This window comes from Thalassophryne amazonica, chromosome 9 (genome assembly GCF_902500255.1).
Source record: "Thalassophryne amazonica chromosome 9, fThaAma1.1, whole genome shotgun sequence".
Taxonomy (NCBI): Eukaryota; Metazoa; Chordata; class Actinopteri; order Batrachoidiformes; family Batrachoididae; genus Thalassophryne; species Thalassophryne amazonica.
This window is the reverse complement of record NC_047111.1, coordinates 117,442,231-117,455,591: the sequence shown is the minus strand read 5'-3', so window position 1 is coordinate 117,455,591 and position 13,361 is coordinate 117,442,231. Positions and strand designations below refer to the sequence as shown.

General features: G+C 43.3%; 1 protein-coding gene across 3 annotated transcripts in view; it reads left to right on the top strand.

Annotated features, from left to right (window-relative positions):
- Window positions 1–4,661, top strand: part of map6a (microtubule-associated protein 6a) — a 49,238-nt gene extending 44,577 nt beyond the window's left edge. For 2 of the 3 annotated variants that reach the window (XM_034179021.1, XM_034179022.1), the window contains one exon: window positions 4,499–4,661. In XM_034179021.1, the coding sequence (XP_034034912.1) occupies window positions 4,499–4,646 (148 nt within the window). In that variant the 3' untranslated portion in view covers window positions 4,647–4,661. The remainder of the gene's footprint in view (window positions 1–4,498) is intronic. The other variant, XR_004562876.1, reaches the window with a different exon arrangement.
- Window positions 4,662–13,361: the final 8,700 nt, after the last annotated feature.

Genomic DNA, 13,361 nt, shown 5'->3' with positions numbered 1-13,361 from the left:
GGTGGAGAACCTTATCGGACTCCCTGCTCTGGGACAGCATGGCTCCTATCCCTGAGTCAGAGGCATCCACTTCAACAACAAACTGGCGATTGGGATCGGGCTGCACCAGAACTGGTGCAGTCGAGAACCGGCGTTTCAACTCCCTAAACACGGCAATTGCTGCAATTTCCTACGGCTTGTCGGTTGGGGCCAATCTCTCAACGCCGCAACCTTGGCCGGATCAGGGGCGACGGAGTTGGAGGAGATTATCAACCCCAGGAAGGACAAAGAAGTGTGGTGGAACTCGCACTTCTCGCCCTTCACAAACAGCCGGTTCTCCAACAACCGCTGCAGAACCTGACGTACATGCTGCACATGAGTCTCAGGATGCGGGGAGAAGATGAGGATATCATCAAGGTATACGAAGATGAACCGATGCAGGAAGTCCCGCAAGACGTCATTAACCAACGCTTGGAACGTCGCGGGCGCATTGGTGAGGCCGAACGGCATGACCAGGTACTCAAAGTGACCTAACGGGGTGTTAAATGCCGTCTTCCACTCGTCTCCCTCCCGGATCCGAACCAGATGATAAGCATTCCTAAGATCCAGTTTAGTGAAAATTTGGGCTCCATGCAGGGCGTGAACACTGAATCTAACAGAGGTAACGGGTATCGGTTGCGAACCGTGATCTCGTTCAGCCCTCTGTAATCAATGCATGGACGGAGTCCGCCATCTTTCTTGCCCACAAAAAAGAAACCAGCACCCAACATATGTTGTTAGGAGCCGTGAATTCTGCTCCCAGAGCGCCGTAGCCCAGTCGCGTGCCTCTCCTCGAAGCAGATTTATAACATAAGCCACCCGGCTTGCATCTGACGCGTACATGACGGGACGCTGTGAAAAGATGAGCAAACACTGCATTAAGAAGTCTGCGCACGTCTCGACACAACCTCCGTACGGCTCCGGAGGGCTTATGTATGCTTCAGAGGATGGGGGGGGTTCGTTGAATGACCACTGGAATGTCTGTATTTGGCACACGGTCAGCAGGAGGAGGCGCTGCAGCAGCGCCCTGTGCGTGCGCTTCCACCCGTGCGGTGAGAGCCTCCATCCTCCGATTGAGTATGACGTTCTGCTCGGTTACCAAGTCCAACTGAGCAGTGAAGGCAGTTAAGATTTGCTGCAGCTCACCTAACATGCCTCCTGCTGGCGCCTGTGCACCTAGCATTGCCATTGGTGGTTCATCCGATGGTTGACGCCCCTTGGGATCCATGACGTTGGCCGAGAAATCCTGTTGTGAAAGTGTAGGTACACGGACCCACAACAGGGGGCGTAAATGAACGGACAATGGAATAAGCCAAAATACAACAATTTAATGTTGTGAATGTGCACAACAGAACAACAGACAACACAGTTTAGAATAGCAGCCAATAATTCACGGTGACGTGTGGGCAGGCTCTGGGCAGGCTCGAGGATAGAAGACGCCTGTCCAGAGAAGGCCCGGATTCCACACGTCTTCCACTGCCAACGGATCTGGAGCACTCCGGAGCCACCAAGCGCTGAGTCCCCAGGTGGCCACTGCCTCCGGCTGTCAGATCTGGTACTGCTGGCAGAAAAACAGACAGGTGATGGTGGGTGCGTGCACACCCAGCAAACAGTCAGAAATGGGTGGGAAACACCTCCACCTCAAACACAGTACAATTACGTGCAGTGCCTGATAACCTATCCCAATTTGGCGTGAGGAGCGAAGTCCGTCGTCTTCCTCACGATCCCCGAATCCCAGCCTCCAGCTGCAGAGATTAATCAGGAACGCCTGCAAAGAATCTAGACAATTGTGCGTTTGGCACCAGAAAACGGCTGAGAGTTTACCTGTTAGGTAGAATGATTTCTCGGCAGTGAGGTGAAGATGCTGCCCAGCCTTTATGGTGATGTGGTTGGTGATGATGAGTGACAGCTGGTGCTGATGATGAATGACAGCTGCCACTCCCAGTTGCTCCGGCGCCCTCTCGTGCCTGAAGCCCGCATTTCAGGCAGGGCGCCCTCTGGTGGTGGGCCAGCAGTACCTCCTCTTCAGCGGCCCACACAACAACCTCACAGCAGACACCCCCCACCCCCCCATCATCTTTGGTGCCCCACTGAGAAGGGGTTTGGCCAGGACCTTACAGGCTCCAGGTTATTTGGTCATTGTGCTATGGTTTTGTTAACCATGGTGGGAATTTTTTTTTAATGGTGCAAAATTTCTTTTTTCTATCTAGACTGTTGACATTCTTTGGTAATCCCTTGCCACCAACGGGAGGTTTTCCACAAACGCCCAAATGTTCAATATACTAGAGATGTGCTAAGGCTGTTTTTGCACACATCACGTTCAGTCATCAAGCTGTGTACACTGTAAACCTGAACAAGTTAGCATAACTCAAAAATATTGAGGCAATTGATTAAGTTTATACACTTAAAAAGTCAATTGTTCTCAGAATTTAAAAGGTTCAATTATGGGCTACTTGTACCTCATGATTACAATTAAATTAAAGTATTCATTAAGTCCATTCAGCTGTTCCCTTTTTTCACTCTGGGTCACCACAGCAGATCCGAAATGGAACTGCATGCTGAATTGGCACAAGTTTTACACCGAATACCCTTCCCGGCACAACTCCACATTATATGGAGCAATGTGGCAGGGGTGGGGTTTCAATGAGGAACCTTCTGAACCAAAACCACACTCAAAAAACTGACATTGGATTTGATTTCCATCTAATAAATCTATGTAAGCCCAACTAAATTAAATTAAATGATCTTGCATGGATGTGCTTTTTTGAGTTGGGGCTACATATATTTATTAGATGGAAATCCTGAGCATAATTGAATTGAGTTCATCCAATGAGTCATTTTTTTGTGTGCAAGCACACTAACCACTTGGCCACGACCCCTGATAAAGTGTTCATTCAGTCAACTCAAATATTTTCATATATAATTCCTTAATTCTTTTAAGTTGTGCTTAAGTTATGTTTTGACGTTTTGCTTAGTTATTATACAATTAGTTCAAGTCAATCAAAAATTCTGAGTTTAATTTACTCAAAAAGCAAGACCATGTTACACAAACTTGAACTATTTAAACAAATAGAATGTTTTCTTAAAACTGACTTTACACTACTTAATGTTTTTAGTTATTTTCAACATTGGGATTTACAGTGTACTAGTCGATCACATTCATGGGCAACTGTGATCTTCACATGCCACTCTGTAACGGGTATAGAATGTATTCTTCTGGGATACATAGTATCCATGAATGTGAGAACTGGACTTAAAGCTTGTCATTATATCAGAGGTGGGCATGAAGGGCCAAGATGGTGCAGGTGTTACCTCAGCAGGTGAATTCACAGATGATCAGGACTTAACATTGAGGGGAGGAAGTCATCAGTAAAACCACCCGCTGAGGTGGTTGGTTGGAAATAAATTGTGGCCCTTTGGCCCTCTGCATTATATTTTTATTTTAATTATCCATTTTTTCCCCATTTTAATTCTGATTCTAAAGCATGCTGCCACTGTTTTCCATTTGGACCTGCAATCTGGTTTATTTTATTTTCAGGACATTGTGCTGTGTCTAGAATATTTTTTGAGTTTGAGCTGGATATGAGCTAAACCAGCTGAGGTAAGTATGAATGGGATGAGGGGAGCGGCTTGACCAGAGGACATTGTAAGTGCATGTTAATTAGCTCTCTAATTTACTCACTTATTTACATTCAAATGTCATTTAGACTGTCAGACTGTCTTGTAGCTGTGTCACCGAACACCCTGAGACCCTCATTGCACATCTTAGTGTCGCCGTGTAAACTAGTCAACAGATTTAAAGCTTTTAAAAGTGTTAAATGGAGATTTAGTCAGTTTCATTGTGTAATTTTGGTGGATATTTGTGGAGATTAATAAAACTATACAATTTTTGTTTTTTTGTTTTTTGTTTTTTTGTTTTTTTTTGGGGGGGGGGGGGGGGGGGGGAGTGCACGCAATAGCCAATCAGAAAATGATTCAATTTTCCTGGAAGCCACTATGGTAGCCATCTTGGATGTGTAGAAATGGCACCATAAAACAGGTGTTTGTCAATATCTTGGCTTCTAAATGACCTAGGATCTTGATTCCAGTGGCTAAACACACATGTTTAGAGCCCAGGAATCCAGTTGTGCTCATTACACAAATGGCCATCTCAGAATTTGTATTTGTGATTTTGTCCACACATGCATTTTTATAAGTAGCACCATTGTATTGAACCATAGCATCTATTTCCTTCACTATTTTTGAACGTATAACGCTCCGTTTGAAGTCCACCGAGCCTGAGTGGTGATGGATGTTCTTCACAGTATCTTTGAAGTTGTGTAATCAGTGATCTATTGGTACTTCATTCTCCCTGGATAGTCTTGAGCGGTCCCAGGGTGCTCCGCTCAGCTCGTGTGAGATCACAGCCTGAGGGAAATGTCTCATAGTGTGTCTCTCTGTGTCTCTTCTTCTGCTATCTTAACGATGTGCTGCCTCCTAGAGACGCTGAAGACGAGGTTCTCCGATCCAGTCATCATCATTCCCGAGATGCTGCTGGAGGAGAACCAGAACCACTGGTGGACAGACCAGGACCTCGGAGGAGCGGCGGAGTCGTACGCTTTTCCTTCGACGTGAAGCAAATTGAATAGCTGTGAGGGGCGAGCCGCAAACACACACTGCTGCTCTGTACTGTACATATCGAGGTCTTGCAGGTAATCTTGGTGAATTCTGTGAAATACTTTCTGCTGTCCAAACGGAAGCCATCACATTTGAAACATGCATGTTTCAAACAGCTTTTATGCAGATGTTCAGTCATTTCATTGACATGCAGTTATTTAAAAGGACAATGTCTGTTATTAGTAAAACCACACCATAAAGTGCTTATATAACAAACAAAATCAGTACTGTACATGGATCCATTGTAGTGTAAATAAATGTGCATTACTTGCGGAGCATTGTGTTTATTTTCGGAACTTTTTGGACTGATGTGATGAAGACTGTGCAGGCTGCACATATAAGAACAACACATTTAGTCATTTTGTGCACATAATGATCAGGACAGAAAAATCTTGTACACACACACACACACACACATTCCAGTGAAAACAATACAGTTTTCATCCTCGATGCACAGGGTAAATACGACGGATCTAAGTTACTACGCACTTACAAGTACAGTGGACGTCCTGCTTGCAGATTCTGTCAAGCTTTTTGCACATTACACCACATTTTTGTGTGACTCAGTTCATAGAAGTCATCCGTTGGCAGTTTGTGACATTATGTTCATGTTGATTTGTGGTTCTGTGCGTCTCGTCATGTTCACAGCTGCTGTTTTTGTTGAGGATTTCTGGGGTTGTCATATTTGCTCGCGGTCAGGGCGTTTACTGAAGTGTGGGGGAGGGGTCAGGAAGCCACAACCTGTCCGCGTCAATCACTAAGTCAGCCGTCTCGATAAGATGCACACAAATGATTCAAAGCTCAGACGGCGTCTGTGTGACGAAAACAGACGATCGTCATTCCGAGCAGCGCTGTGCAAATGATTCAGTGTCTTTTTTTCTATATGTCAGTCTAAAATGTGTCAACGCTGTTGTTTTTACTTTGATATTATGTGCAGAGAGGCATGTGCTGACCTTTGACCCTGCTGCTCAGTTCCCATCTTGAAATATGAGTGAACCCAGAGAAAAGTTACGTCGACATGAGTGAGAAGCTGGAATCTTTTTTTTTTAACCATCGTCCCACCCCTGAGGCCCTGTGGGTGGCAATGAGTCAGTGTCCATGTCAGTGCTCGTTGCTCAAAAACAACTGGTCTGACTGACCTAAAATTTGTAGGCAGCATTTGAGGTGCTATCGTCCAACCACCACAAAGTGTCTCACAGCGCAATTCAGGCAAATCAAATCAAATCAATTTAATTTATATAGCGCCAAATCACAACAAACAGTTGCCCCAAGGCGCTTTATATTGTAAGGCAAGGCCATACAATAATTATGTAAAACCCCAACAGTCAAAACGACCCCCTGTGAGCAAGCACTTGGCGACAGTGGGAAGGAAAAACTCCCTTTTAACAGGAAGAAACCTCCAGCAGAACCAGGCTCAGGGAGGGGCAGTCTTCTGCTGGGACTGGTTGGGGCTGAGGGAGAGAACCAGGAAAAAGACATGCTGTGGAAGAGAGCAGAGATCGATCACTAATGATTAAATGCAGAGTGGTGCATACAGAGCAAAAAGAGAAAGAAACACTCAGTGCATCATGGGAACCCCCCAGCAGTCTAAGTCTATAGCAGCATAACTAAGGGATGGTTCAGGGTCACCTGATCCAGCCCTAACTATAAGCTTTAGCAAAAAGGAAAGTTTTAAGCCTAATCTTAAAAGTAGAGAGGGTGTCCGTCTCCCTGATCTGAATTGGGAGCTGGTTCCACAGGAGAGGAGCCTGAAAGCTGAAGGCTCTGCCTCCCATTCTACTCTTACAAACCCTAGGAACTACAAGTAAGCCTGCAGTCTGAGAGCGAAGCGCTCTATTGGGGTGATATGGTACTACGAGGTCCCTAAGATAAGATGGGACCTGATTATTCAAAACCTTATAAGTAAGAAGAAGAATTTTAAATTCTATTCTAGAATTAACAGGAAGCCAATGAAGAGAGGCCAATATGGGTGAGATATGCTCTCTCCTTCTAGTCCCCGTCAGTACTCTAGCTGCAGCATTTTGAATTAACTGAAGGCTTTTCAAGGAACTTTTAGGACATCCTGATAATAATGAATTACAATAGTCCAGCCTAGAGGAAATAAATGCATGAATTAGTTTTTCAGCATCACTCTGAGACAAGACCTTTCTAATTTTAGAGATATTGCGCAAATGCAAAAAAGCAGTCCTACATATTTGTTTAATATGCACATTGAATGACATATCCTGATCAAAAATGACTCCAAGATTTCTCACAGTATTACTAGAGGTCAGGGTAATGCCATCCAGAGTAAGGATCTGGTTAGACACCATGTTTCTAAGATTTGTGGGGCCAAGTACAATAACTTCAGTTTTATCTGAGTTTAAAAGCTGGAAATTAGAGGTCATCCATGTCTTTATATCTGTAAGACAATCCTGCAGTTTAGCTAATTGGTGTGTGTCCTCTGGCTTCATGGATAGATAAAGCTGGGTATCATCTGCGTAACAATGAAAATTTAAGCAATGCTGTCTAATACTGCTGCCTAAGGGAAACATGTATAGAGTGAATAAAATTGGTCCTAGCACAGAACCTTGTGGAACTCCATAATTAACCTTAGTCTGTGAAGACGATTCCCCATTTACATGAACAAATTGTAATCTATTAGATAAATATGATTCAAACCACTGCAGCGCAGTGCCTTTAATACCTATGGCATGCTCTAATCTCTGTAATAAATTTTTATGGTCAACAGTATCAAAAGCAGCACTGAGGTCTAACAGAACAAGCACAGAGATGAGTCCACTGTCTGAGGCCATAAGAAGATCATTTGTAACCTTCACTAATGCTGTTTCTGTACTATGATGAATTCTAAAACCTGACTGAAACTCTTCAAATAGACCATTCCTCTGCAGATGATCAGTTAGCTGTTTTACAACTACCCTTTCAAGAATTTTTGAGAGAAAAGGAAGGTTGGAGATTGGCCTATAATTAGCTAAGATAGCTGGGTCAAGTGATGGCTTTTTAAGTAATGGTTTAATTACTGCCACCTTAAAAGCCTGTGGTACATAGCCAACTAATAAAGATAGATTGATCATATTTAAGATCGAAGCATTAAATAATGGTAGGGCTTCCTTGAGCAGCCTGGTAGGAATGGGGTCTAATAGACATGTTGATGGTTTGGATGAAGTAACTAATGAAAATAACTCAGACAGAACAATCGGAGAGAAAGAGTCTAACCAAATACCGGCATCACTGAAAGCAGCCAAAGATAACGATACGTCTTTGGGATGGTTATGAGTAATTTTTTCTCTAATAGTTAAAATTTTATTAGCAAAGAAAGTCATGAAGTCATTACTAGTTAAAGTTAAAGGAATACTCGGCTCAATAGAGCTCTGACTCTTTGTCAGCCTGGCTACAGTGCTGAAAAGAAACCTGGGGTTGTTCTTATTTTCTTCAATTAGTGATGAGTAGTAAGATGTCTTAACTTTACGGAGGGCTTTTTTATAGAGCAACAGACTCTTTTTCCAGGCTAAGTGAAGATCTTCTAAATTAGTGAGACGCCATTTCCTCTCCAACTTACGGGTTATCTGCTTTAAGCTGCGAGTTTGTGAGTTATACCACGGAGTCAGGCACTTCTGATTTAAAGCTCTCTTTTTCAGAGGAGCTACAGCATCCAAAGTTGTCTTCAATGAGGATATAACATAAAGAAGGAATCATATCCTTAAACCTAGTTACAGTGCTTTCTGAAAGACTTCTAGTGTAATGAAACTTATTCCCCACTGCAGGGTAGTCCATCAGAGTAAATGTAAATGTTATTAAGAAATGTTCAGACAGAAGGGAGTTTTCAGGGAATACTGTTAAGTCTTCAATTTCCATACCATAAGTCAGAACAAGATCTAAGATATGATTAAAGTGGTGGGTGGACTCATTTACTTTTTGAGCAAAGCCAATAGAGTCTAATAATAGATTAAATGCAGTGTTGAGGCTGTCATTCTCAGCATCTGTGTGGATGTTAAAATCGCCCACTATAATTATCTTATCTGAGCTAAGCACTAAGTCAGACAAAAGGTCTGAAAATTCACAGAGAAACTCACAGTAACGACCAGGTGGACGATAGATAATAACAAATAAAACTGTTTTTTGGGACTTCCAATTTGGATGGACAAGACTAAGAGTCAAGCTTTCAAATGAATTAAAGCTCTGTCTGGGTTTTGGATTAATTAATAAGCTGGAATGGAAGATTGCCGCTAATCCTCCCCCTCGGCCCGTGCTACGAGCATTCTGACAGTTAGTGTGACTCGGGGGTGTTGACTCATTTAAACTAACATATTCATCCTGCTGTAACCAGGTTTCTGTTAGGCAGAATAAATCAATATGTTGATCAATTATTATATCATTTACTAACAGGGACTTAGAAGAGAGAGACCTAATGTTTAATAGACCACATTTAACTGTTTTAGTCTGTGGTGCAATTGAAGGTGCTATATTATTTTTTCTTTTTGAATTTTTATGCTTAAATAGATTTTTGCTGGTTATTGGTGGTCTGGGAGCAGGCACCGTCTCTACGGGGATGGGGTAATGAGGGGATGGCAGGGGGAGAGAAGCTGCAGAGAGGTGTGTAAGACTACAACTCTGCTTCCTGGTCCCAACCCTGGATAGTCACGGTTTGGAGGGTTTAATAAAATTGGCCAGATTTCTAGAAATGAGAGCTGCTCCATCCAAAGTGGGATGGATGCCGTCTCTCCTAACAAGACCAGGTTTTCCCCAGAAGCTTTGCCAATTATCTATGAAGCCCACCTCATTTTTTGGACACCACTCAGACAGCCAGCAATTCAAGGAGAACATGCGGCTAAACATGTCACTCCCGGTCTGATTGGGGAGGGGCCCAGAGAAAACAACAGAGTCCGACATTGTTTTTGCAAAGTTACACACCGATTTAATGTTAATTTTAGTGACCTCCGATTGGCGTAACCGGGTGTCATTACTGCCGACGTGAATTACAATCTTACCAAATTTACGCTTAGCCTTAGCCAGCAATTTCAAATTTCCTTCAATGTCGCCTGCTCTGGCCCCCGGAAGACAATTGACTATGGTTGCTGGTGTTGCTAACTTCACATTTCTCAAAACAGAGTCGCCAATAACCAGAGTTTGATCCTCGGCGGGTGTGTCGTCGAGTGGGGAAAAACGGTTAGAAATGTGAACGGGTTGGCGGTGTACACGGGGCTTCTGTTTAGGGCTACGCTTCCTCCTCACAGTCACCCAGTCGGCCTGCTTTCCCAGCTGCTCGGGATCTGCTGGGGTGCAGCTAACGGCGGCTAAGCTACCTTGGTCCACACCAACTACAGGGGCCTGGCTAGCTGTAGAATTTTCCACGGTGCCGAGCCGAGTCTCCAATTCGCCCAGCCTGGCCTCCAAAGCTACGAATAAGCTGCACTTATTACAAGTACCGTTACTGCTAAAGGAGGCCGAGGAATAACTAAACATTTCACACCCAGAGCAGAAAAGTGCGGGAGAGACAGGAGAAGCCGCCATGCTAAACCGGCTAAGAGCTAGTAGCTACGCTAAGCTAGCGGATTCCTAAAAACACACAAAGTGAATAATGTGTAAATAATTTAGAGGTGATTCAGCAGAAGGAGTGCTTTAGTTAAGACACGTGAAGATTACACTGAAACAAATCGTTATCTAGTTAACTAAATCAATCTAACTACACAGATTAAACAGCTAACAGATACAGAAAAACACCGCTGTGCTCCGGAACAGGAAGTGATACAATACCGCAGTGAGAGCCAACCACCAGTCAGTCAGCTGACAGGCATTACTCCTAATATCCACCCATGACCTCTAAATAGCCACACCTCTGTGTTCATGTGGGCGCACAAAGCTGGCACTCTCATATTGGCTGGTACCAGAAAGTGTTTGTGCCTGAGACCAAAAACCTGTCACAAAGTCTTATGCGGCATGTCCATGACGTGTGTACACTCTGTGCACAGCAACGTGAAGCAGCACATTATAACCTTGTGACACTGAATTGAATGTCGAAATTAATAATGGAATAATAGAAATAACTAAAGGAAAAACCATCTTCAATAACTCGGGTTTGTATTTTTAAATGTGGTTTGAAACTAAAAGTTTTTTATTATGCGTAATCATTCGGTTCTCTGGTGCTGAAAAATGAAGTGCCAAATTTTGCAGTTCCTTCAATGTCCACCTGAGGCTATCTCTAAAAGTGAGTCATGCTCCATAGACCCCCATGTTAAAATGCCCAACTTTTGCACATTAATGAACAGCCTGGTACAAAAAAGTTTTGGTATTTACATGTACTTCTCCCTTTCATGACAACTGTACAGGGGTGAGTTTTTACATAAGTCATCTGTTTAAGCTATTTTAAACAATAAAGTTATGAATAATTAGGGGTGTGGTTGCTTTGAGTGACAGCTAGTGTGCCAAAGGTCAAGGGTTACACCATCAGTGGTCAGTAGGTGCTTTGTGCTCGACTGTGTTTCTCCTTTCTGAGCATTTTATTACAAATACCTGAGATAACATGAGTTGCTGTGTGTCTTATTGTACTAATGTCTCAAGAATTTTGAGCTCCAGTATTTCCAGTGCTTGAAAATCTGTTATTTAAAAGTGTATGGCCACTGGGCTTTTAAGATTTAAATCAGGAACGGAATTCTCTTTGGCACCACTACTGTTTTATTCCTTAGCCTCTAAATAAGGGATTCATAATATGATATTACTAATATGATCAAAATTCACGTTGTCTACAAATAACTAATAATTAATTCAGTTGAAGGTTAAAAAAAAAAAATCAAACAAACAGCTGACCCAGTTAGCACAGGATGCAACTGTAATATTGCTGGGGGGGTGCAATCTGGTTACTCCAGAAGTAACGTTGCATCCATGTTGCATTTTTCCTCAAAATTCTACACACAATACCCCATAATAACACTGTGATTTTTGAGAGAGAGTTTTGGAAATTTATTAAAAAATAAAAAAAAAACTAAGAAATCACATGTACATAAGTATTCACAGCCTTTGTCACGAAGCTCAAAGCATCCTGTTTCCACTGATCATCCTTGAGATGTTTCTACAGCTTAATTGGAGTCCACCTGGGGTAAATTTGGACCACCTGTCTACATATAAGGTCCCACAGTTGACAGTGCATGTCAGAGCACAAACCAAGCATGAAGTCAAAGGAATTGTCTGTAGGCCTCTGAGACAGGATTGTCTGGAGGCACAAATCTGAGGAAGGATACAGAAACATTTCTGCTGCTTTGAAGGTCCCAATGAATGAGCACCAGTGGCCTCCATCATCTGTAAACAGAAGATGTTCAGATCACCAGGATTATTCCTGCAGCTGGACACTCATCTAAACTGAGTGTTCGGGGGAGAAGGGCGCTAGTCAGGGAGGTGACCAAGAACCCGATGGTCACTCTGTCAGAGCTCCAGCATTCCTCTGTGGAGAGAGAAGAACCTTCCAGAAGGACAACCATCTCTGCAGCAATCCACTAGTCAGGCCTGTGTGGTAAAGTGGCCAGATGGAAGCCACTCCTCAGTAAAAGGCACATGGCAGCCTGCCTGGAGTTTTCCAAAAGGCACCTGAAGGACTTCTCTGGTCTGCTGAGACAAAGATTAAACTCTCTGGCATGAATGCCAAGTATCATGTTTGGAGGAAACCATGCAATGCTCATCACCTAGTCAGTAGAGCAGTGCAGTCTCATTTGAACCATTGCGTGATATCGTGGGATCTGACCACATCCAGGGACAGTCAACACAAACAGGGCAGAGACTAAACCCCGGGCGGAGTGTGGGAGTTTCAGCACAAACCATTCGGGCCAGCTCTGTAAACTTAAAAGCATACTCGCCGTCACCTAGCGGACATTCCAGTTGAAGACATGCCGGTTTAAAATAGTTTCCGCTGAAGACTATCAACATAGCGAGCAATGACAAAATGTTGGACATGGCAAGCAGTATCAGTTGTTTCATCCACCTGCCATCCAAAAAGGGAGGAGCCTGAATTTAATCTGTGATCTCATCAGAAACAGTGGTTGCAAGAGCAGAGATCAAGTCATTTTGGATAAAATGAGATGTACCAGAATATCTCAAAATAGCTGTCAAAAAACAGGATTCAGCCTTCCGACTGATCCTCCAATCATCATGCAAACCAAACGCTCAGCGTCCAGGCCCGCCCACAGCTACAATCCCCTCCCCCCCAGAGACGCTGAGCGTCAGGGGGCGGGACAAAAATGTGACACTTATCCAATGACCGTCAAGTTTCAGTGGCAATGAAAAAACTGTTCCATGCGGTCCCATTGAAGTGAACAGACACTCAGCTTCTACGGGCAAATGCATTGACCATATAAGAAAAAGATTTGTTGAAATCTGACATTGATCTTACGGGAATGTATGAGAAGTTAACAAAATACAGTCAATTGATTTGTGATTGAACTTGTCTTCGAAATGAATGTGTCATAATGCATTTGTAGCGAAATGTTAATGAAATGTTTGACCATTTAATTTTTGACATTTTAGGGGAAGCTGAGCTTCCCTTGCAGTCTTAGAGAAATCGCCTCTGCTAAAGACCAAATTGAACTTGGACACACCCCAAAGGCATTTGCAACCAGCCCAGTCTCAGGTTTCTGTGCCTCCACTATGAAAAGCGCCCCATTTTCGTGACATGGTTTTTTAAAATTTTGCTATTTATAGTC